Source organism: Colletes latitarsis, chromosome 5, assembly GCF_051014445.1.
Source record: "Colletes latitarsis isolate SP2378_abdomen chromosome 5, iyColLati1, whole genome shotgun sequence".
NCBI classification, from domain to species: domain Eukaryota; kingdom Metazoa; phylum Arthropoda; class Insecta; order Hymenoptera; family Colletidae; genus Colletes; species Colletes latitarsis.
The window spans coordinates 35,883,657-35,909,619 of record NC_135138.1 but is presented as its reverse complement, the minus strand read 5'-3'; the positions used below and the strand labels follow the sequence as shown (position 1 = coordinate 35,909,619).

Here is a 25,963-nt window from a genome sequence, read left to right as displayed (position 1 = left end):
AAACCGCCTTGTGGAATTTCACTCGTTGTTCTACTTCAGTGTACGATGAATTAGAAACTATTTGCGATATGAAAGTACAACTGGACCTCGATAGATCGAAGGGAAATGAAAAATGTTTCCAAGTCTTTAGATCTCTTGCAGATCTATGCATATGTTATTTCAAATTGAAAGTGCCTTAATTCATTTCATGTTACATTCGATAAAGAAAATGGCGTGGACGATAGTCCAGAGAGGGGCGTATACGACCCACGTGGCATAGAAAATAACTAGACACTGTCTGCCAACATAATATACAAGAAAATATTTAAATCGTATAGTGTCCGAATATTAATTCGATTGGCACCGTTCGAAAGGTACCTGTTACAACACTGGCGCAGACATTGATCGTTTCCGAGTATTTGCATCGCGCGCGATTGAAAACTCGTACGAGTTACGTGACTCGATCTTTAACCGCGTCGATCAATTTCTGTTGTCGTCGTCCTCCTCGCTGTTAGCTCCATTAGATCGTCAGAGTAAACCGAGCAATCGCGAAGATTAGAACTTACGATATCGTTTGCGCGACATAAACAGAACGTCCGAAAATAGGCGATACAAGCTTGAAAGAGGTGGCTCGTGGAGAAAAAAAAGGAAAACAATAAGTCGGTAACGTGGAACGCGTTTCTTCGTACGAGCCTTCGTTTTCGAGAAAACGGATCTTGAGAACACACGAGTTACGCTAATTGTCTACTCCCCCTCGTGTACGGACACGCAACGGAAATTTAAGCTCGCGCATCGTTTCTTCGAGCCTCGTTCGTGCACGGATTAAGCTCGCGATCGCTCGCGAATACGGACGTGTTTACGCGCGCGTGTGTGTTCGTGACATTGTTGCACGTACACACGCGCGAACACACTCGCTATAGACCTCGCGCTCTCGTTTCGTCGAGACGTGACACACGTTTGTGCGCATTGAACTTCCCAGTCCCGAAAGAGACGGTTCGTACGTTTCGCGAGATTCCGTCGGTCGGACCGGTGCGAATTTCCCGCCATTTTGACGTCCCACGAGCGACTAGCCCACCGAACGAGTCCACGTTTTCGTGCGTTACGTCGCGACAATACAATTTTTACTCACCAAACCGGAGGTGGCTCGATATTCCAGCTATCACGACGAGGAAAAGGCTTCCTTGCGAAGCGTCCGCTCAACCCTACCCTCGTATCGCCATCTTCGAACCACGTTCAATTCTACCGATGATATTCTCGAACCGTGTAGAAGGGCAAAATAATCGTAATAAAACATCGTACCATCTTTTCCTGCCAGATGGCGCGCAAAACGCCGGCACAGCAGAAGCACACGAGTCATTGTTTTCAAATGAAGCTCGAACGTGGCTTGTTTACACTATATTTCATTCTTTTGCAACATTAACTAACGTTATACAAACTGCTTCGAACGTTACGATCGAAAAATCCTCGTCTCTCGTTGTGTCGTTCGCGACAACGAACGTATTACTTTTCGAAACTATTGTCTTTCGTGGACAATGTAACCTCGATTTGTTCACGCATCGTGTATTCGATAATAGGTACACGATGTCAAGTCGATCCTTGATGATTTTTTCCGAAAAAGATATAGGTGCCGTTAGTCGATATTATAGGTCCCTCCACAAAGTTTTTACAGCCACGCCCCAAATTCGTAGTTCGCGATAACATTCGACGGTACGTATCTATAAATTATATATTTATAGTTTACGAGTTGCGCCTAAGAGTTGATTATTGACGCCTGTCTTTATCTTTGGCGCGCATCGACGACAACCACAAATCGTTCCCCCAATAAAGTAATATTAGTTTTCACCACGATTTAATGCTCTACAGCACTGATATTTTTGTATTTATTAAAAGAAATAGTCGTAGGTTCATAACTTGAACCCATGGATCAGATTACAACAGTAAACAAATAAGTATTGAAGTACAGGTACCAGTCATATGATACTAAATTGAGATTGCACAAAGTGCTACACAGATTCGATAATGGATAACCAGAAATATCAAGAGAAGTAATTGTTTAGTGACAAACAAGAAGATACTATAGTTCACAAACAAACCCATTGCCACGTTACTGGAATTTGAACGTTAAAATTAAAGGTAACAGTTTCTTAAGTTTAACTTAAGTTAAAAATAACTAAAAATAAAACAGTGGTTATACGATTACATTTATTCGATTCTATTGCTTACTCTTTGTGCTACCGTTTCGTACAAATTGTCGGTTCACGCGTCACACAAAGTCAGTGATTTCAATGCTTCCAAAATAACAGCTCGTGTAGCAGAATTTAAATCGGATGAAGCGACATAGTATGTACATATGTTTTTTTATCTGTTACGTAAAGGATAAAAGATTATCGTTCCAATTTATACGTGCACACGTACGTACGCGCTTATCGAAATAAAATTCGATATTTTATGTAGAACGGACTATCATGTTTCGTGATATTATGTTTATTCGTGCTGATATAATTGAATTAACATCATTGAACAATAAAAGTATTGATGGTCAACCAATGAACTGGTTTATTTGGAATCTTGTAATATCTATATCGATCGTAAATCGAAGCTTCTATAAATTCACACTAGATGGTGGTAGCATAGTGATATTTCTCGTGAATTCTCGTACATGGATTGTACCATTTGTCTATTTATACTCGTCAAGTTATTCTCAAAATCTAGCAACAAATTCATCAAATGAGAAAAATACGACCGAAATTTAATGGAAGACTTAATGTTTTCGCATGTTTTATGATATTTACTCTGAGTCATAAATCGATGATTCAGATTTTTATGGATTCGTCTTGCTACGCAATACAAAAGTTTGACAATATCTCTCTATCGATTGTCATACTTTTAATTATAGTTGTTGCGAAAGTGCAGATATTAATGAAAATAATAGAAAATCTTTCTTTCATAGGTGCCGTATCATTTTGTCGCACCCCCTTTTTGCATAAATAAAGTTCCTGAAAAACCGTGTGGACGGTGGCCGCCTTACTTTGCATGTGACAGAGGCAATGAGTATCGTTTGTCTATATACGAAACTTTTTTACATACCATTACGTTTGAGGAACAGGAAAATTTCATGGATGTCCTATTATTTTGCCGAGGAGTGTATTTTTAGAAAAGAATGAACGATGATTTCGAAGCGTGACGCGGCGCCATGTTACCGCGAGTGCCGAACAGTTACGGAAGAAGCCGAAGTTGGATTTGACGAGGTCGAGTGCAGACGCGGCCAGCAGTGCGGACGGTACGGACAGTGCGAGCAAGTGTAACGAGGGAGCGTGGCCGCTGCGGTGTATCCGATCTTGCTGAATTTTTGCTCAGCTGTCACTCGGAGCGCCCTACTCTCTCCCTCTCGCTCTCTCGACTGTGAAAGCGTGGTTCGTGGTTCGCGGTTCGTGAGTGACGCACCTACCAGGATCACGTCTTCTCTATCCGTCTCGTACGTTTTTTCTTTTCTACCCGTTCTTTCGTCCCGTCTGCTCCATGGTTTTTCTTTGTCTCTCTCAGATTCGTTTGCTCCGGTCGTACCGTACGCTCGATAATAGTCGTGTGTTCTCTTACGTGGACAACGACGTCGAAACGAGGACGTCGACTGACGACGCTGACTGCTGACGTTTTGTTGTCGATCGACCGCGTCGTGTGTGTGCCACCAGTTGCGTGTTGCATAACTACGATTTTACGACAGCCAGCTCCTCTCGTCCGTATTCAGGTTCAACACACGGCACCGCATCCTTTTGCCGGCAAAATTGGACTTGCCGATATCTGCGACTGACCAAACGACACCGGTGAGTTTCTGACTTTACTCGCGATTAACGGGCGACCGATGTCATGCGTATCGCGACGCTTCGATACATCGAACGATTGTTGAAAAATTTGTTCGCGAGGCGCGAACGTTTCGGCCGAGGAACGGATTCGATCGATCGTTGCGCGAATATTTGAACGAATCTCTGGTATCAGTTTCATAACATTGTTCGTTGCGATTTGTGAATTCAAGGTCGACAAAGATTCGTTTCCGCGATGTTTTTGATACGCCGACGAAAAGGAATTCGCGAGCCGGAATGTCTGCATTCGTTGTTTCTTTTTTCTTTCGCTCGGTTTGGACTTTGGAAGAGCGTCGTGCGAGTGTGTGTCTCTGAAAAACGGTTATGAATTGAAATTAGACGCGATTACGTAAAGTTACGTGGTTCGTTAATAATTTTGCTTATGCGGACTGCCGGATTCGATCGCGAATACGAAATTTGTTTACGGTTCCGTGTCTGCGCGCGATCCACGTGGATTACGCAAATTTCTAGCTTTCTTTGTATCGGTATAACCGCGGGAATTCAACTGATTACGAAATGTTACTTGCACGCGAATAGTTTAGAAATTTAGGGAAGCGCCGAAACGCCGCGCTCTCGATTTTCTTTGCGTTTTATTCCACGGTCGTGCAAAAGTATGCAAAACCGGTGACACGCGACTAACGTCAAGGAAAATGCTGTACACACACGTGCGTTGAAAAGGAGCAAAGTCGCGTCGTTGTACATACATACAACTTGCACAATTTACGGACGACGACGCGTACGATCCAATCCGGAGTACGTAAAGGGTACCGTCGCGTCGCGTTGCGTCCCCACCCGTCGACTATCGTGACTGTAACGCTACTTGAATATGCAACGTGTGTTCTTCCATCGACACGAAATTATTCATCGACTGCTCTTTCTCTGTTCGTCTGTACCGCGCTTTTTCTTCATTGATCGTTTATTCGTCGCTTTTCAACGTAAACTGGTAACAAATAATATTTATTAGTCTTGCAGCTTTAACATCTCCCACATTAGTACAATAGAAGCTAGTAACAACATACTAAATTAAGTTGAGGCATTTCCAGGCAAGTAGGACAATTTTTCTAGCTGTTTCATACTATTGTATCTCCCATGGAGGTCCACCTAATGATTATAAAAAGCTTCGACTTCTTTTTAGCCGATCCAATACAAACTGGAGATATCTTTCCCCCCATAGAGGTGCAGCCTTTCTCGTTAAATATCATCGAATTTATTACGTGGACATACCGGACAAATGGTAAATACCAAATGGTAAATAAATTTGACAAAATGCTTGCATCTCAGACTCCATTAAGCGGGGGAAAAAGTTGTTGCATACAAACGGGGAATACTATACAAGGGCATAAATAAATTTGTTCGTCGAACGTGCAGCAACGCGTCTGCAAAGTTCGTCTCGGTTCGGCCTTTGTTTGAAATCGATGTTGCCATTTAAGAAAGGAAAAAAAAGAAAAAAAAACGACGATTAAATAAATCGTATGTACCGCGACGGACTCGGTAATGCTACTATGCACCATCGACGCGTTCGCAATAAATCTCGGTGGCAAGAATGTACGTACGCAGTCAGGTACCACGGCTTACGGCGCAAACTTAACGGACCTGGCTCCTTTTAGTCCGCCTGGCTATCCTGCTCTCTCGCTCGAGGAGCGATAACTCGTGTTAATTTGACAGTTAATTAACGCTCATCGAATCGATTCTATGCTCGACGACGCACTTCCGTAATTGGCCCTTTTTTTCTCTCGACAACCTACCGAGTGCATCCGTTTACTTTGCTAATTGTCGATCATCGCGTGGTCGCGATCGGTTCTTCATTGTCATTTCTCGCACGTAGGGCTCGCTATGTGGGACAAAATGATGACACTAGTGAAAGGACGTCTGCATATTTTTAAAACGTTACTTGTGTATATTCTACGTATCTTTACAACTGTGATCATAGATCTAGCTACTGTGGTCCAAATAAAACGATACCACATTTTGTAACAAATGTTTTACGCTCGTTAAGACATTACCAATGCCTTTTTGCTAGAATAGAATATTTGAAGGGACGGTGAGCTTCCTCGTTCGCGCTTGCGAAACGCGTGCGTTGCGCTTAACTTATAAAACCACGACGGTTACAGCGTGTACGGCAACTAATAAGAATGCCGTTGATTAATTCCACGTCGATTTCTATTTTTATCCTTTCTGACGTATAAATAAAAGCCGCGGATTCCGCTAGCGAGCGGCTCTTGAACCGGCGGGTTTGCGTTCAAGACTTGAACTTCGAGTACGCCCTCTTCTTTTTTCTTTCTTCTTTTTCTCTCTCTATCTTTGCGTCACGATCGCATTAATGACTTTGATTTCTTTGTACCTCGTTGTCCGTAATTTACACGCGCGTTAAAAGGCTGCGTCTCTTCAGACACAGCTTTCGTCGCATCCGTAGAAGAGAGATTCGCTTTTTCCCCGTCGATCGGATCGCTTTAATTGGTTACTGGCTTTTGTGTTAAACGCAACGGTTGCTTCCTCTAGCCAGCGTTAACAAACGATAGCCATCGCTCGGAGGATTAGCGCCGCTCCTCCGTTAATTAAGCTTGTATCGTAGAATCTCGGCATGATCGGAATTAATGGGCGAATTCATGCTAGGCGAGAAACTCTCTCGGAGTGGGATGCGTTCGGTGTTGTGGGCCTCGCGCGTAGAAAAGAACGAGGGGGTGTTTTGTACCCCTTATACCGATAATTTTCAATATATTTCTGCTCGCGAATCAAATCTTAGGCGATACAGTCCCTTGTGCTTCAAGAACCTACATCGTCCCTTCTTTTATAGATTAATTGATCAACATAACATGTATTGAATACATTTAATAGAAAATTAAATTTTTTAAAAATTGATTTCAGGCTAGAATGCCCCCGTTGAACCATCGTCGGTGTTCGAAGAGCGGAGTTTCCGGGATGTCCGTCGGTTGAGAGTCGCTGTTCGCATGAGTTTCATTAATCTGACCGCGCCTGGAGCCTCGTCTTGTATCTTGCCTACGTGTGCACGGTATCGCGCGTTTTGTTGTACCACGTGTACGTGCATTTAGATACACGCGCGCACACAACTCACACGAGTACGTCGCGCGTCTTACACGCAACCACCGACCCCGTCGTTCGCGTGTATTTGCACGCGAGGATCCTTTACTCACTCGCACGTTTTATTTTTCTTCGTTTCTCCCCCCGGCTTCTTCCCTTTGGCTTTTCTTTTTTGCCCTACGCCACTCCTTTTTTTCATCGTTTTCTCTCTCTCTCTCTCTCTCTTTCTCTCTCTTGCACCGCATCGCCAAGTTTCTCGCATTCACGGTTTGTCTCGGATCCCCGTACACTTTTAATCCGTTCAGTATTTCAAGCCCGTTGACTATTTTATGCGCGCGACCAAAGCACGAACGGTTACGAGCGGCATCCGATCGTTCGTTTCGCATCGAAACGTTAATCCCGCAGGAACGTTATTAAATATCGGGTTGGTGGAATTTGAATCGCAACGCGTACGCGGCCAGCCTCGTCGCGTATACGAATACGGATACCACTGTAACCGTAACTGTGTACATATATACTTTCACGTGGCCGCGGACTTTAATCGGAAGGTACTTAAGCCAAGCCGTACTACGGAATTATAACCGATAGCTAGTACACATTCCCATGCTCGCGAGCCACACGGACTGCGGAGTTTCTCACGCGTTCGATCTCCATCTTCTTCCGACGTTTCCTGCAACCAGTCGAACAAAAATCATCGATTAGAAAACCTTTCCATAGTCCGAGCTAGCCTTCTTTTCTCGCTGCTCGATCGTTCGTTACGAAATTTAACTAATATTCGAACTCCGTAAGGTTCGATCTTGAAACTTTCGATCGTCAGAGCCGCCATGTTGGTTTCTCGTGCGTTCGAGTGACATTTGTACTTAGCAGTGCTTTACGAGCCATCGTGGAGAGATACACGGTTACAATTAAGGTTCGCAGAATTTCGCAAGAGTCTTCGTTTCCACGGAAACTGCCGAGAAATGCAGTGAGAAATTATACTCGCGTTGGATCGCAAATCGTTACGCGAGTGCTATCGTTAGAGTTGATCGACGGTCGAAGTTGCTGAACCGCAAGTAATAGTTGCATCTCTGATACGGAAACAACTAAATCTCGAGCGTTGCATAGGATGTAGGTATTTGGGGCAGAATTACCAAAATAGTTTCGCGTAATATTTTAGCTCGAACTCGTAAATCTGGCGTTGAACAACGATCGATTTTGCTTTGGCGCTGGCCCCGATTCGTAGATCGGAGACGGGCGTGATGAAAAAACGAGATAAAAAATCTGGATCCGATCGCAGGATCTCGAATCGTTCCGAAGGGTTCCTTAACGAATGGACCGAGGCAAAACGAAGGAGGAGTAGGAGGAGGATCAGTACGAGGAGGTGTATGTATATGCTTCTCTCGGCGCTTCGAACTCTCTTAAGTCACGGATTTAACTGAGTTAAGACGCTCTTAAGGCTAGTAGAGGGTGTTAACCTTTTGCTCTCCCGCTAGCTCACCTGCGATAGCTACTTGCCAGCCAACGATACGCCATCATTTTCCGTAACGTTTCAATTTTATACGCGAGCCAGCTTCCTCTTTGCACCACTGGAATTCGGTTCCTGGATCGATCTGTTGCTTTTCTCTCGTCCAGCCCTCTCGTTAGATGTATTTAATATCAATTGTATTATTCGAGGGTTCAGTACGAAGTTGACCCACCTTTCTCGTTTCATAATTTCCTTCCCACTTCATCCCTTAAATGTTCGATGGCATTTGGATCAGGTCTCCGTGGCAACGCGTGTGGGACGTTATATAGTGTTCATTCTTTGACAATTTTTACCGAACGTTTCGAGCCATTGTCCCGCTGAGAGCAATAATTTTCTGGTAGAAACTCTCGATAGTGGAAAGTCTCACAATTTTTAAGCACGAACGACCGTCGATTTAGAAATTCAACTATGAATTTCTCCGACTTTTGTACGCAGTCGGTGAAAATTTTATTTTCTACCGATACGCTGGCGGTGATGCTTTAACGGTCCATTAAACGTCAGGATAACTATTATTTATTAACCACGCCGGAGGTCATTGGAAGCCTGAATTGCAATGTTTAAACATGCTAGGCGTACGCTCGAACGTACGGTTATTGCGGAAAGTATCGCCGTAACGGCGTGACATTTAATGGTTCATACGAACGTTAAGGTATTTCTTTTTTCAATTTTCAGACGTTTCTTTTAGCTGTCGCTAGAAATTATATCCCACTTAATAATGTACTGCGTATGTTTCTACGGATTCCCTCCCACTCTGGGGTCGAATCGTTGATTCAAAAAGCATTTTAATCGCTTGTATCAAAGAAATAGCGCGATCTTGTTTCCGTAAGATTTGCGTGCGTTCCGTTAACGCATTAGCGTTCACGTAGGTAAATGCATTTTCACCGTTTTACGGATCTCTCTGTCTATGCACGCACACCTAATCGGATAATGCATCTTCCGCGTATTCGTATCGATGCAGCAACCCTCCCTCGTTTTTAGAAACCTCCATATAGCATGACTCAACGAACTTGGATAAAAACTCGCGAAAAAGCAATTGTTACACTTTCTAACGCAATTCATGATAAACAAATCGACGATAAAATCACTAAAACTCCATATACATATAATATACATCCCGCATAAGGTTAACATATTATTTGTATGTTTTTTATATATCTGGGCACGATTTGGAATCCGGTACTGTAATTGTATCCCGATGCCTAAAAATAACGGAGACATCGAAGGTGTTCGGTGTTATTGGGCCACTCTGTACAGCCACAGGCGTGTGTGCGGCGTGTTGGGCGATGGAGGCAAGGTGTGTGGAGGCCTGGCAACTGGACTCCCCTTGGGGCCCACATAAATCAGAAACTCAGGTTCAAGCGTAGCCCGAAGCGCGATGCCAGAAATTTAGATGCACTCGGTGTTCCCGAAATAGTTTCCTCCCGATGTGGTTTATGGAGTCGAGATTTCGGACGAAGTTGCCGCAACGTTATCCCTTTTTCGATCTTCGGACATGATTTTCGGTTCCGCGCGTTCCTGGTCCCGTTACTCCGATTAAGGAATTAGTTTCAAATCGATTGGAAATCAGTTGGATCGGTCATTTTATTCTGATCCAAATTTAAACCCTATAAAAGCGTAATTCAAAGTATATCAAACAAATCACCGCTGTTACTAATTTCAAATCGTTACTCGCAATCGTGTAAAATTAAATCGCGTATTAAATCCAATTAATTAATGCATCACGCAAAAAATCTATTACACGTCTTGTAAAGCGATACTGCAGTAGAATAACATACGCAACACGTTCTCGCCTATAACTGTACGCGTTGTAACGCTGAAATTTAATTTACGATCCAATAAAATAAAAGATGGCCGCTCGAGCGTATCGAAAGACGAGCGCTCTATGGGGCATTCAGCGATTCGCTCTAGTCTGCGCAACGACCTGTGCAAATGGATGCAAAAACGAGCTGGATATCGCGCAAGATCGAAAGACCGCGGCGTTTCCAGTCCGACCGGTCGCGATATATTTCGTAAACAGCGATACTCGCGACGCGATAACGATCGTAAAAATCTCGATCGTCGAGACGCGCTGATTCGAATCCAAATTCGAATCGAGCACGCTCTACTTGCTCGATTCGACGGCGCGAGGGGGGGAGGGGGGGAGATCGTTTTACGCGCGGACGACTCGCGTGGACGCGTTACGCTCGTTTTTCTTTTTTTTCTTTTTTTTGCCCCTCCCCACCGCTCTTCGCCACGGACTTTCGATTTCGAAGGCAGCGAAGTTGCACACGCGCTCGCGAAAGTGGCGGAGCGAAAGAAAAGAGAAAAGTGGGGAGGTGGGGCGAGCGAGAGAAAAAGTAAAGTAAAAGAATGAGAGAGGAAGAAAGGAGACCCGGAAGGGCAGCTCATCTTCCGCGAATCGACCGGGCCACTGACTCGTCTCCTGTTGCATAACGATTCCATCTCGTTCGAATGCATCCCCGAGAGTCGCGACTTGAGAGCCACTGGACCGTGTACCGGTTGTTCCACTCGTGGAATGCGGACTAGCTCGTCGTGTACGTGTACGTTCGTGTACGTATGTGTGCCTGTGTGTGTGTCCCGCGTCCGCGTCGCCATCCTATTCGTATTCCTTCTTACCTATACACGCGCCATCCTGCTTATTGCACACGTATGCGAACTGTTGATACCTTCGGCAGGCAACGCGATTTCGCGATTATTGCTATTGTCGCTCGTATTGGGTCCTGCGTTTTTAGTCAGGTGACTCTGTATCCTGCAATTCATTAGATTCATTAAAATACTGTTTTCAGACTCCATGAAAGCCTGGGTGGCCTCTTTTCCCTGTTCAAGAAGGCGTCTAGATGTTCGAAGATATCTGTAAGAGACAACTCGTGGTGGAATGATGCAGTATTTTATAGCTTAGATCCTCAAACTTGAAAATTGTATGGGATTGTACGAGATCTTGCGTTATTTACGAAGGGTGGACGGTCTAGTTTCAATCTACTAAACAAGAACAATCAACTGTACCCCATTTTTTCGTGGATGAAAATGTGTAGTACAGCGTTGAAGCGATCGAAGTTCGCGATGGAACGAATGGCGATAATGAAACAACTCCGATCGCGTCGAATATGGGCGAAGGGGTAGGAAAAAATGCATGATCGTCGCGACGACGGACGAACGCGCGAGTACGTTTATAAACAATCGAAGGAAGTCGTAGCGCATAAATATGTAGAGAGTCCGGACGGTTGCAGGCTTTGCAGGGCCACTGTATGCAAATCCAGTTTACCGGTTGTGTAGTTACTTTACATGAGAGCACACGGTATATTTGTTTTTTTCGAAGTCGTCGCGCGGAAGGTGGAAGGAAGAATTCAGGAGGAACCGGGGATATAGCCAGGTGCTTACACGGTGTGGACAGGGCATAAAGCGACGAATTTAACGTCTACAGGATATCCGGTCGCGAAATCGAAGCTCGTTGAATTTTCAAGCTTTCTTCCTCGACGCCTTTAGATTTCATCAAACTTTAAACGAACGTTTAAATGTTTCTATAATGTTTCTGGTGAAATTGAATACTTTGTATATCCACTGTATGCACGAAACAAATATGGCGATCTGTTTCGATGCATCTAGCTGTTGCTTCGCTCGTCTTCGAACTCCCCCGACGCGGACAAGCTTGCAATTTACCGTTAGCTATCCTGCACGTTCAAAGCGAGAGAATTTTTCTATGAAAGTGGTAGACGAAACGATACAGAAACAAGCTGGAGCTTCAGAGACGTTTAACGCGATCGGTGGTTTATCGTATCCGTTTGGAAATCGTTCGCTTGCAGGTGTGTGCTGCAGCTGCGCATATTTCGCGAATATTACCACGCAAACAGCCGAATTTCGGCTTAGACCATTTTAACGAACGCTCAAGATAGCCAGATTTCGACGAAAAGAAACAGCTGACCGAATGCATTTGAACGTTACGCGATAAAGATCTTTCGCGGATCGATTCTGCCGTTCGTTCTAACGATCCGTGCGTTTTATCGTTGCAGAAGGTTCACGACAGAAGGCAAGCCAGACCCGAGAGGAGGAATTCATCGAAAATGGCGGCGGGAACGTGTCAATTGGCCTAAAGAGAAATTCAGAGACGCAAGGTGAGTCGCACCGTCGATTAATACGTACAGAAGAGTTTTACGCGGGAAACTTTTTCGTCGCGCGGGCGCATGCGCCGTGATTAAGACGCGCAACCGCGAATTCCGACTCGATACGTATCTACGAACTTTGCTCATCCTTCGCAACCACGAAATCTCTGATCGAAGAGTCGATCGTGCTCGCAAAGCATCGAGAATTATAATTATTTTGTACATAAAGTCTGATAAAATTAATTTGATAAGGATTCTGTTCACCGATTTGGAGACAAACGCATAAACTCGTCTTTCTCGGAACACACGCGATGCACACTCGTAAAATAGAGACATCGTATCGGTGCGTCCGAGCTTACATACTCGGAGTCTCGTTGTCCGAAGGAGTTCGTGGCTCGTAAGTTTCGAACAGCGAGCATCGGTAAGCCCTTCGCGATATGGACGGGCACCGTTTATCGGACTGCAGTAACTTATGCGTCACCCGTTATCTGACCGCGCTTATTATACGCGTTATCGTCTCCCTCCCGCTTCGACGAGGGAAAAGCCATAAATTTAATAGCCCGGGCACCGGTCCCAACCTCGGCCCTGCGAAGGAGGCTGTTCTCTTTGAGCATGAAAACCCAAATCGATCTTCCAGAGAGATTCGGTTCGTCTCTTCTTAAACGATTTCCATCTCCCTCTTTCTCTCGCTGGCACTTCTCCGCTGGCTTCTTGTCGTTACTCCTTACCTATTCTGAGACCCATAGATCACCAAAATCTGGTCTGAATTGAAATATGACGCAGTGACAGTGATTTTGTTACACTGCAGGTTCATTTCTTCTCAAGTTTACTATAATTCTTCATATTATTTAGATTGCTTAATGTTTACTTGATATTTTCCGTAGGCTGAAGAGGCACTTAGCGACCTGCACGTGATTCTATACAGATGATGGTTAAAAAGAGAGAAGATTTTTCCGATCGGTCGGTGATGCGTTAAGATTCGATGATCAACGATGCACTCATACGTAATTTCTCCCAGCGTTCGTTTCTTCGAACTAATCTTATCTAATAGTACGATTCGACCGCTTATCTATCGAAAATCCTTGCCGTTACAAGGGAAAAAGCCGAGCGTGGAGTTTCTCGGCGCGCGTCACGTTTTCGTTGGTTGGAAAAAACAGACGGAACGTCCTTTGCTCGCTTTCCACCGATAACCTTTTCGATAAATTCTCGTTATCTCGGATTACATACGTTTAACGAGAATTTAAACCCGTCGGGGATGCGTCGTCGGAACAACAAACTCGTGTATGCTCGGTGTCGAAAGAATCCCCAGATCCAAAATCTGTGATTATCAAATTCTTAAAATAATTTGTATTATTATCGATAATGGAACTAGATATTCTGGCCCTCGGTTATGCTTACTTATTGCAATTGCATTTCATCCCTTTCGATGCACAGTTTACACCGAACGACAGTAGCTTTAACGTTCAATTTTTCTATAGGACACCTAATCCTCTTTGTCGCGAGCGGTTTCTGCACCGCGGTTATGGCAGAAGGTCGATGAATGAACCAAAAGAGACAGGGGCCTATTGAAGATTCCCGAACACGCGTGCTGACGGGGAAAAAGAACCTGGTCGAACGAATAAAGGCATTATTGTCGATTGTTCTTTCATATTATGACGCTCGGACAGTGTTATTCGGCGTTTCCGGTAATCTGGTGCCGCGAGCACTGTGCTTCCGTTATTCGCGGATCCTTGTCGATCCTCTCCCCCGACTCGAAAAAGCAGCGCCCTAATCGGAGATTAACCCAAGCAGAAACGATATAAATAAAGGGCAAGCTTTTCTAAAAAGCAACGATTCAACGTCGATTCAATTCAGTCAACGATAAAGCGTCTAGGCGAGTGACGTCGACCTCTTTCTCGACGCATCGTTATCGAAACGATTCGATTCCTCGATTTCTCCTTTTGCTTCCTCCTTATTCCGCGTAAACAATCCTCCGCTGGTAATAATAATTTATCATTTTCCTCGTGACAAGCGCGATCAAACCGACGGCGTGAAATTTTCCACTTGCGTCTCGCGTCTTCGTATTCGTGTTCGTGTTCGCGTTCGCTGGACTTACATACACGCTCCCGCAGATAGGTAATTACCACACCGACTATTCTTTCTTATCGTTCACGTGACTTTTGTTGCAGACTCTCTCGAGTCAACGATTCGCGTGATTTTTTCCCTCCGTAATAACGCACGAATCTTAACGCACTCACAACCGATCGAGAAGGCTCCCCTCGTTGTAAATTAAAATGTAAGCAGTATTAAACATTAGGTATTTAGCCTCCATTTTAATCTTGCTTATAAATTATTCCAATAGAAAAACTACTATTAAAATGTATTAAAAATTAGTTAGACGAAACTAGTCGAAGGTGTAAAAAGCCCAGCGTCAATGGAGGCAGATTTCAAGCATAAATCAAGCGGTGTTCAGCGTTAAATGCCGTTGGAAGCCAGAGTTTACGCGTGCGGCAATCAAGAGCGATGTACAGATCGTTATCTCGGTCTTCGAGGACCGATTAGCCAACGGAGATCCGTATCCAACGACCGCGGAGATAACGGTGATTAGGCGTTTAATTAAGTCGGTTAATTAATCATTAAACGCGCGTACAAATCTCGACGCGTCGAGCGCAGCGTAATCGTATTATGGTTACACTTCGAACAGGCTTCTTTAAACACTTGCAAATAGAAGAGTTGCAAGGTGTTTGGAAAAGGAATCTAAAACAGGAGACACGGCATTTTTATATAGCTTTAACGAGTGCTTGAATCTACGTTTCCTTTCTTGTTTGATGGAGAATATTTATTTACGACAATAAAATAAGTATCCACATCGTCTTGTAGCTGTTCCTTACGGTGTGGACGAACATTGTCGAGGTTGAGTCGTGCTGGAGCTGCAAAGGCGGCAAAAGGGACGCAAAGGAAAATATTAGAAAGAAAATTTCGTTCCGTTGGCGTCGGTGCGGTAAAGGTTGGCCGGCCATCGAGATTCTCGGTAGAATCACCGCCATTAGAATACCGTGGGGGCCGCGAAGAAGAGGGTGATTCGAGGAAAGGCACCCGTTAATGGCTACGGCCCTTTTGCACGCTTAAATAAATAACTGCGCCGCCGCATCTCGGCTGTGTAATTACGCGGCCATATATACGCATACGTGTTACGTACGTGTACGAGTAACGCGGCGTGGTTTGCGTGCATTCTGCGAGTAATCGGTACAGAAAGAAAGGAAAAGGGCGGAGGAGCGGATAAGAGGCCTACGGTATGCCGTTTCTAAATTATAGCCTCAAAAAGACCAAGGATCGCGGATAAGAAAGGCTTCGATCGAGAGAGCCTGTCAGTCGCGCTCGATCTCGCGTCTCTCGGCCAGATCTCCGCCTCTTTTTTACTTTTCCGGTAGTTACAAAGTACGGTCGAAGGGAATAATCCCTCCTGAACAGAACTCTGAATACGATTCAATGATCTTCGCTTGTCTTTTGCAAGTACTTCCACGGTTCTCGTCGTCACTGTAGCTATTTTAGGGATGAATTCATAGTCTAAATTCGCGTTTAGGCGACTCGGTGTCCTCCAAACGTTAGAAAAAATGTCACGGGGAAGGAATTCCCCGGGCAGGATCGTAACGGGCAGGCGAACTGACGGACACGGAGTTCCGAGTCCCGGGCAGCGTGCACATAGCCTCTTAGAAAGGCCGATAATTAAGGTAATGGCTACTTTTCAAGTGGATTTCCGTGTGGCTCGATCCCCGTAGCCAGCCGAGAGCCAGCCTCTCTGCCGATTATGGTCACGAAGGGCCTCGACGTTTTGCTCGTTTCTGGTCTGGCCCTTCCCTTGCATCGTCTCGTCCTCTCCTTCTGTTTCGATTCAGCCTCTGCATCTCCCCTTGTCCTCCAAACGATAATTGTATATAGCTCAACTCGATTCTCGATCGCTATCACGATAATTCCGACGGCAGAAGAGTCGCGAGCACGCGTCCTTTCTTCTCGATATGGATTCCTCGTCCTCGACGACCGATCGAGACGGCTCCAAGCTTCCAAGCGTCGAATCGAATTGTTCGAATCAAAATTCCGCGTCGGAATCGCGTCCGTTATCGGAGAAAATATGGCGCTCGGCGTGATTTCCGAAGTCGTGTGCCGGAATCGTTTCGACCGAACGGTATCTCTCGATTTCAGCACCCGTGAATCGTCGTTATCGTTGCTCCAGATACTCGTACGATGATATTTATGTACGAAGCTATCTCGACGCTTGCTTTTTCAATTCTCTATCCTCGTAGCGTCGATCCACGAGCATTATCTTCGCCGGCGCGAAGTGAAACGCGAACGTAAGTCGGCTGGAAACGTCAAGAAGTTTTCTCGCGATAATATTCTTCTCGGTTTCATTAACGATCTCGCAAGCACTTCTTCCTATGCAAATCTGCTTCACGATTTGACATCGTTCGTTAAACTTACCAGTCCGTAGTTCGAACGTCATTCGTCAAACGATCGTCTTATTTCAATGAGAAGTTGCCTTTAATATCAAAGAAGTCAGACGAATATATCCGGTTTTAATTCCTCGAAGCATGTTGCTGGGGAAATTGGTCAATTTTTAGCGTTGCTGTAATTCGATGGGATTGGTCCTCGCGTATGGCGTCTCTGGGTTGGCCTTTAAACTGCAAAGGAAACGAACAAGGGAATAGGAAGAGGAGGATGAAAGGGTGTAGGAGGACGACGAAGAAAATGTGCCGCGACCGCCAATCTGGTACAATGGATTTTGAAGAGTGTAATTTTCGTTGGTAACAATGGCTATACGGACCGTGCTGTATAATCTTACCGTCGGCGTGGTTCTAATTTTCCGCGCGTCATGGGAATTCCTGGCAAAGTCCTCGCGAGCGAGTCCTTTCCGGCGAAGGATCGACCGAGCTTCGGTAGTATCGCGAGACTTTCCTCTCAGAATTTCTTTACTTGTCCAATCAAGATTTTTTTCTCGAAAATGCGCAGGCTTTCTGGGGTATGTCTGTTGACCAAAAATGATTGTAATTGACCCCCTATAAACCTATTATGATAAGGCTTTAATCGTAATAAAATATCTGGATCGTGATTTTATTATACTCAACTGCTTCCAAACCTTAGGACAGTAATGTATTTATATCTTAGTCTCAAATATACTCCCGAAAGATTCGTAGTCTCTCGAAATCACCGAGTCGTGATTATAAATCGATGTTCCGATACGAGATACATAATAAAAAAAAGTGATAGGTTGCAGCACGATTCGTTTGAACGTGCTTAGAAACGAAACAGATTTTCCCTCTCGATAGAAAGGATCTCCGGTCGTCTTCTACGCGTATCGAAGCGTATGCACGCACTGATCAAGATAAAGGTCGTTAAAATATGGTTTACGTAATCGTGCGTAGCCTGAACGTTTCTCTATTCCGATGTTATCGTTGGCTCATGCTCATTCTCCTTTCTTTTTCCGTTTAATCCTATGCAAGATTTTTGACTCGCGATAACTCGACGCGATCGTAGCGTTCGTGGGAATATAGTGACGGCGCCGTGCACGACGATACCTAAACGCGAGACGGAAATGTCCCTTTTCATCGGGACCATAGTGAATGTTTCAATTTTCGCGTTTAAAACACACGATCGACCGTATTTAGGACACTGTTTTTTTTATATAATCAATAGTTTCGAAGTCGTTCGACGGGATCGATTTAAATTACGCACCGTGTATATATAATTGGAACGTAGACAGGCAGTTAATTGGCTATTAGAGCAATTACGGCGATAGAAAGTTTTTTGCTGCGTTTCGATCGTGTGGATAGCGAATCTGTCGAGGAAATAAATTAAAAAAGACAGTTCTTACGATTCTACGGGTACGTAGAGGAATTAGCGCAGAATTGTAATTAGTATCTGAGTAATTTGATCAGAGTAATTTAGAGTCGGTATACTTATTAGGATTTGTAGTAAAGTCTCTTCGAATAATAATCATGGTCGTATCGATATAAATTTTCTGTTGCTGTAGTTGCTTCAGCCGTCGATTAATTACACAGTTACGTTCCAATTATTTCTAGATTTAACCGGCGGTGCATCGAGAGTAAAATTGAATCTTTTTAAACGGCGTGTTTCGAGATCGTTTCGCAGCAGTTTCCCAACTTAATAATTTTCCGAGGTTACGGAAGATTTTCATTCGTTTTCATAGGAAACTATACGTTATTTTTCACATGGAGTAATTAAATAAAATACGTAGAATATTTCATACTGGATAGATTTTCGTAAGGGATCGATGTTGCTTGGCCGTGTATCGGTACCAGCGAGCGACTCGATCGGCGCTCAAACTTGTCGTCCTATTACGATATAAGTAATCGATCGGAGAGCCACGATTATAAAAGAATAATATACAGTGTATTGGGCACGGAATGGTTCGGTAAACGATCGAAACAGCGGCGGTCCGAGCAAAAAGGAGGAATTATATACCGCAGGGGAGATTTCGATTTCAAAGCCCCCGTCGAGAGAGCGTTCAAAGCGAAGCAAACATGTTATTTTCTCGTTCGTGGTGGTGGTGGCGGCGTCGGTGGTGGTGGTGACGGCGGCGGTGGCTCGATATCTGATCGGTACCACCCGCTTCGATTGGTCCCGGTTGGATTTTAACCCATCCCACTGCCGGAGCGTGGATCGCGTCGATCGACCAATCGGCATTTTGACCGATAACAGAAGCCATAATTAGCGCGATTTGTTAATGAGTCGGGCAACCACGGTAACGTTTGAATGAAACGCCGTTGTGAATGCTTTAGTCGTAGCCGCGGCCGATGACGGATCGAGCAACGTTTCATCGTTTCGACGTCCTCGATCGGATCGCGATTTCTCGATTTCTTTGCCTCCGTCCGGACTCGCGCGTTAACGAGCCGGTGGTATACATTGTGCAACGGATCGTTACGTCGCCGTTCGTGCTCGTGGTTCTCGGAAAAAGTCAATTAACCGGTCCTCTTCCGTCGAACCGAGCTTTTTGGAACTTTTCGACGAGCCGCGAACTATGAACGAATCGAACTCTCGCGCGAGAATCGGCCGCCGCCATGCTAGTTTCGCTCCCTCCTATAAAAATATGCATACCAAGGAACAAAACTGTACGTTGACATGGAATTTTAAATAACAGTTTAGTTGGGATAGAACATAAAACTTTCGACTTTTGCTACGCGTCGATTAGAAACGATGGAGAAGCATTGTGCTCCACCATTTTTATTTTTAAATCTATTCAGGCATTTTATTTTGCATTCGGATCTTGGGTTCGATCGAGCTGCTCTAAAACTTTAAACGCGCTCTTGCGGTTGCCTTTGTCGCGAATTAGCGAACGTTGAAACAAATCGTGCCTGTGTTGAAACGCGTAACGAACTAACGACCGGCAGGCGCCATCTTGGACGTGCTTACATTCGAGTGTCTACGCTTTTCGTCGAGAAGATTGCAGCTTTCGTCGTGCCAGGTGAGCCGTGCAAATGGAAACGTTCGAAACAGGAAATTACACGCGATGCCATTCTACTTTTACAAGTTCTACAGCTTCGAAACGGGAGATCTCGTTCCAAGTACCGAGTCTCGTGAAACAAATTAAACATATATCTCGCGTTTTCGTGTTCGCGGAACGCAGACGCATCTGGTTACGACTCGAAAGATCTATTTTAAATCCCGCGACCAGCCACGTCGCGGAACAGTGGACGGAATCTTCGCGGAAACCTGGCGCGCGCCGAGATCTTCGAAAGCCACGAGTCCGTTACCACGAGTAATTGGTTTCGCGCAAGCTCGAACGATTTTGTTTTATCTACGCGCGAGGATAAAAGAAAAAAAAAAAAAAAACGGGAGCACGATAAACCATAATCGATCTTTCGTCTTTTTCTCCGTCCCCCCTTCGTTCTTTTTTTTTCACACGATACGGTTTTACTACAGAGTCGAACTTAATTATCGCGAGAGGAACGAAATGGAGTTAATTATTTCAACAGTTTAAAAAGAAAGTTCACTCGTTGAGGAAAGATGAAGACGAGACGGAGTAAAATTGTTTCGGGAAACGGTCGGTGGGTTCCGATCCAGTTTCTTTTCTCGGTTTGTCGGGGTAATCTCGTTAAACAAACGAAAGGTTAAACGCGGAACGTCGTTCGAGGCAAATGACCTTAACCTTTGGGGTAAGTCGGAGTAGAGGCTAGCTGCCCGTCCGACCGACTGGCACGGTTGTCCCGAGGTTTTATTGTTAACGCGATTAACGCAACGCGACCGGCCGAGTCCGAGTGCCAACAATGCCTGTCGCTGATCTTCGATCTCTCGATCCTGTAACCGGCTTTGTCATAACGCTTCGTAGATCGTGCGTCCAGATTAACGGCGATTCGAATATTCGATCGTAAAATCGCGCGGGGCCTTCGGTCATTTCAAAAAGTCAAAGCCTCTACTTTCTCCATCCTGGATCCAATCTTCAAACGCTCTCACACTTGAACAGAGTTCAATGCTTCTCTCGATTCCTTCTAGAGTGAGTTCAAAGGGAGAATCCTCCTCATCTTAAAGGAGTTACGAGAAGAATGACATAAACAGCGACTATGTGAGATCAAATACACATCTAGATTTTAAGTTTTTCAACAACCACATATCTCATTAAATCCGTTGAAATCCTTTGTTGAAAACGTTTAGTCGGGCCTCCAATTTAAATATTTCCGCCTCGTTTGCTCGGATCTTCCTTCGGCGTTCGCCAAACGACGATCGTTGGCGATCGGAGGAAGGTCTGGGCGTTTCATATTTTTCCACGTTGCGTTTCGCGAATCTAGCAAAGTATCGTATCCGTTACACGACGTGCTGGCGTAATATCAGCTTTTATCGCGGCTCCGCGAAGGCTTTAATCGGCTTATCGCATCATTGCTTTCCACCATCCACGATACGAACGTCTTATTATTGCGGACGGGACGAATCGAATATATCGCGTGAATTTCGAATCAGTGCACGAATCGAGACGTTTTGTTTGTTTGTTCCCGGGTGACGCAGGATGGTGCTGGTGGTGAACGGGGTCCTGCAGGAGGACATCCCGACGGACAGCAGGTCCTTGTACGCGGCTCATCCGATCTATCGTGAAACCGCGGCGCAACTTCACTCGATGCCGGCGAAATTGGTCGGACCGATGGGTCTTCTATACGTCCAGCAACGAGAAATGGCCGCCACCTTGCCGCACGACAGTAAGTTCACGCACGTACGTCTTCCGTGCGTTTATTTTTCACTAACCAATATATATATACACGTAACAGAAACGTCGTTGCACGATAAAAAGAAGGAAAGAGCGCGTGTATGTGTACGTCTGAACAAGCGCGACGTTGACGCAACGCGTTCTTACATCTTCGTCCATTACTGCAAGAAATATCGAACGGCATTAACATCTATTTATGTATATACCGACATTGACGCAATATATTGCTAACCGATTTCCAGCTAGTTCTGGGAATCGAAATGCAACGATACACCGTTCGGTTTTCTTGCACCGTCGCTCGGTGGGACGAGGAAAATGTACAACTGGAATTACACGTTTACGTCATATTTTTTTATTTTAATACTGCAATTAAACGATTCTAATATTTTACAACTGGTCTACAATTTTCGTCATCTACTTCTACATCTACGTTGTCGAATCGTGTTATTTAATCAATTTCTCGAACGAGTTTCCGCAGTTTTACTGTTAAAGATATTTTTCAAATAATTAGACGTTAGTCAACTACTCGCTCGAGGTCGACTAACTTTTTATCTTATTTTTATTTGTAAACTAATGCGAGATAATCGAACCAGGAAACAGAAATATGCCTTAAGCAATGTATATTCAAGTGCTGCCTTCGACTATATTTATATGTACAATGAGAGTACACAAGAACTTTAGATAAAAACCTTATCTATACAAAAATCATAATGCCGTGATTGTGGATAAAAAAATAGTTAATCATTGGAATTATAGGTAATAAATAATCACTTATGATATGCATTATTCATAAATTTTTGATTTAAAATAAACTTCTTAACTAACTTTCAACAAATCTCGCTCGGTTTCAAGGAGGAGACATTCCGATGTTAATAGATTTTTTCTAGGTGATTGTGTAAAGGGGATACCGAAGGACAACCTCTTCTTTTTAAACGGAATTACCAGCTTTTTTATGGCAGAATTCTGACTGTAAAAGTATTAAAAATGTTCTGAAAAATGGCCCTGCGTGGGGGATTTGAATTTGTCTTGCACGTATGTTTGGCATCCTCGTTTAGAAATCTTGTACCGATTTTCCGTTTTTCTATTTTTCAGAAAACGTGAGCATTATCGGCTCGGACGACATGACGACCTGCATAATCGTCGTCGTGAAGCATTCCGGTGAGCATTCCAGTAGAATAAGGATCCGCAATGGCGATTTCGCTTCGGTTTTTAAACGTTAATTCACTTTGATTTCTCGTACACGCAATCATCGATCCATTTACATTAAAAATACATATAATATTTTCCACGCGTAGCTTCTGACGATACACAGGATGTTTTATTAGTATGAAAAAGCATGAAATGTCAAGGATACGATAACAGTCTTACTTTAAAGCTCATTGATATTTACGTTGTCCATTGATACAAGCTATTCAAAGTCTACTGTTTTGATACGGTTCAATACGATTGCAAGTTACGTATTTGAGTAGTTATTTACGTTCAGTTTCATTCTGGAGCAGTAAATGCACGATGAGCAATTACGATTAAGTTGTTTGTTGTTCGACATCGACGACATCGGCGATGGTGTTTGTGTGTGCATACGCAGGTTCCGGGGCTGCTGCCCTTGCCCACCTAGACGGAGCTGGAACAGAAGAGGCTGCAGCGGCGATGGTTCAAAGGGTAACCGAACTCGCCCTCGGATATCCAGAGGGTCGTTTGGAACTGCAACTCGTCGGTGGTTATTCCGATCCGAGGAACTACTCCGAGGAACTCTTCTGCAATATTCTTTGTAAGTTCTCGGTACGATTCATCGGCCACAGTGTTTGAAACCCTTGTTTGACCGCGCGAAAGCCATCCATTGAGTCCACACGCTAGGTTGATCTATAGTTCCACGCAGTCGAACGACGATTTTGAAACACTGTGCAATGCAAGAAACGAGGAACCGCGACAGAACGGATATTTGTTTTTTGTTTCCTTCGCAGCCGCCTTTCACAAGCAACCGGTGGAGATCGATCTGACCCTTTGTTGCGTGGGCGAGTTGAACACCACCGTGAGAGGTGGCATTCATTGGCCGGTGATCTACGGTATCGGCCTGAACGTGAAGACAGGCGAAATTTTCCCGGCAACCTTCCCCGACAAAGGTCCCGATCAGGCGCTAAGATCAGCGAGACACTTGACCGGTGGCCAACAGGTGTGCATTCCTTTTAATTATGCAAACGGAATTATCCTTGTTACGCGTTAATTCCACTCCTTTAAATCAGATATCTGCACATGTAAAGAAAACAAGCGCCACTTGGTTTCCTTCTAATACTGTAACACGCTATATTATATTTTTAAGAGGTACACACAATTCTTTTCATGTAAGAATATCGTTAATTGTTGAATAATTAAATTTATTCGCGACGTGGCTCGCGTTACAGGGCTAAACTCTTCTATCGTTCCGTGCGCAGGTTCTGGATGTTTACGACTGCACCCTCGGACTGCTCAGAATCGGTCCGTTCAATTACGATCCTCTGCGAGGGGTCGATCTTTGGTTGGCCCAGTCCGATCAATTCATCCTGCAACACCTCTCGACTGCCCCGGAAGTGGAGCCTCCGCATTTCGTGTCGCAGGTAACGTACATACGCTTCTCGAGAGCTTTCAATCTCCCTAGTTCTTCGAGACGATACTGTTTGAGGCTTATCCATTAGGAAACACAGAGTAGCGACACCTCTTGCAATCGCCAGCGGAGGGACAACCCTCTCACAAGTACTCCATCTATTCCTATATGTACGCTCCTCGATTGATCATTGAACCAGAACGAAACGTTCTCCTTTCCTCTTCATTCCTCCTGCTATCTCGCTTGCTCGCTTCGTGAAAGAAGAAATTTGGTAATTTGTTAATAAACTTTGAATCGTGCTTATTCCAGATACGGATCCCACAAACAGTATCTGCTTCTTAATAAATTAATCCGTTACATGAATGTGAATTCATTGTTTCAGATCCGGGCGACGCTAAAGTACATACAGGACAATCAATTTCCGGCCGTCACCGTCTTCCGAGATAATAGACCTCATTACTATCGTCGAGACGAGACCACTGGTGTCTGGCAGCCTATGAGATACTAATACACACAGTCGGCTGTACTTTCGCTCTCGTGGACTCGCACAAAGAGAAAAGACAAAAGCAGTTTGCGAAATTCCCCTGGTGATAGAAAATCCAAAAATAGAATCGCGAGCCGACGAAGAATCACCGTAATAAAGCGGGGACGCCACCACGATCCGTGCATGTGTCGCATTTTATCTTATCCAACGTTGTTCGCGAAACGTCCTTTTCGGATTATATATTTATTATTCCCGAAGCGTGGATACTATTATCGCCCCGAAACGATACACGCACGCACCATTGTGCGCGCGGATTCTTCGTCGAACTCTCGATCTGTTTCGGTGAGAAAAGGTATAATATTTCGTCGCGTTCTTCGCCGTTGTTGTTACATTTAACGATAAGAGGAACGACGATAAGATAGCAATGCCTTCGTCGATTCGCGGTCGTCCGAAAAAGAACGAGAAAAAGGTGGTTTGAACGATCATCGTTAGGGTAATAATAACTTCGAAAGATCAATATGTACTAGGAACGGTAGTTTAAGGGTTAGCAATCGGCGGTTGTTGAGTTTCATTTACTTTATTATTTTTTTTTTTTTTTTCTAACTCTACTTCCTTTTCGTCTCTCTTTCAAGATATTTTTACAACTACGTTCACGAGCTGCGATTCCAAGACTCTTGTCGTTAATAGCGGTCGCTCGTTCTCGAGTTAATAGTGCGTTCCTCTCGTTGAATGTGCACTTTTTCGTGTTGTCCTTTAACGCGTCCAATATCGTATCATTTTTATCGATGTACATATTGTGGTGGACATTTGGTTTCTGTGCGAGCTATCGTTAGATATTTAAACGATCGCGAAATATTCGATTCGTTGTATGGAGAAGGATCTAAATAAACGATGGAATCGATTAAGAAGAAACTCGCCGCAGCTCGTTCGAAAGTATATATTTTATGTAAATCGTTATTGATCCTCGATGCGTTTCCGTCGAGATCAAGAATTTGTTCCAAACGATGATGCAAGTCATCTGTAAAACTGCGATATTATGTGTCTTCTGTTTCTTTCTTCTTCTCCTAGTTGGATTAGGGAAGTTCGCAGCAAACGAACATTCCGTACTTGCCATAAAAGAAAGGAAAGTTAGAGAAATTAGGGAACGATGTAAATAATTTTTTAAAGGTTACGCGCGACTCTTGCGGAGAAGAGAGAAAGCTTCTATTAAAAATAAAGAAAAAGAACCTGTTGTTGAA

At 44.3% G+C, this 25,963-nt stretch overlaps 2 protein-coding genes across 6 annotated transcripts in view; one reads left to right on the top strand and one right to left on the bottom strand.

Annotated features, from left to right (window-relative positions):
* LOC143342172 (tektin-3) overlaps positions 1-3,073 on the bottom strand; it is a 22,745-nt gene extending 19,672 nt beyond the window's left edge. For 3 of the 4 annotated variants that reach the window (XR_013079741.1, XR_013079740.1, XM_076765767.1), the window contains exon 1: positions 1,109-2,129. Coding sequence is in view for 1 of the 4 variants with exons in the window: in XM_076765769.1 (XP_076621884.1) it covers positions 3,067-3,069 (3 nt within the window). In the remaining 3 variants the exon portion in view is untranslated. Of the gene's footprint in view, positions 1-1,108; positions 2,130-3,066 lie in introns of those variants that run through there. The other variant, XM_076765769.1, reaches the window with a different exon arrangement.
* On the top strand, positions 2,856-25,963 carry Ntan1 (N-terminal amidohydrolase 1). Of its 2 annotated transcripts, XM_076765778.1 has the most exons (9): positions 2,856-3,454; positions 3,523-3,800; positions 12,387-12,488; positions 21,468-21,655; positions 22,756-22,821; positions 23,249-23,431; positions 23,625-23,833; positions 24,093-24,254; positions 24,624-25,963. In XM_076765778.1, exons 4-9 carry the CDS (start codon positions 21,469-21,471, stop codon positions 24,747-24,749), a joined length of 933 nt encoding a protein of 310 aa, XP_076621893.1. In that variant the 5' UTR covers positions 2,856-3,454; positions 3,523-3,800; positions 12,387-12,488; position 21,468; the 3' UTR covers positions 24,750-25,963. The 2 variants fall into 2 exon arrangements, with proteins under 2 accessions (XP_076621893.1, XP_076621894.1); XM_076765779.1 differs by lacking the exons at positions 2,856-3,454; positions 3,523-3,800; positions 12,387-12,488 and adding an exon at positions 19,214-19,932.

Bases quoted from the DNA above. Each gene is read 5' to 3' on its own strand.
- Ntan1 (XM_076765778.1), top strand. From the start codon at position 21,469: ATGGTGCTGGTGGTGAACGGGGTCCTGCAGGAGGACATCCCGACGGAC. The intron at 21,656-22,755 runs GTAAGTTCACGC...TCTATTTTTCAG, and splicing joins CGCCACCTTGCCGCACGACA to AAAACGTGAGCATTATCGGC. The intron at 23,834-24,092 runs GTGTGCATTCCT...TTCCGTGCGCAG, and splicing joins ACTTGACCGGTGGCCAACAG to GTTCTGGATGTTTACGACTG.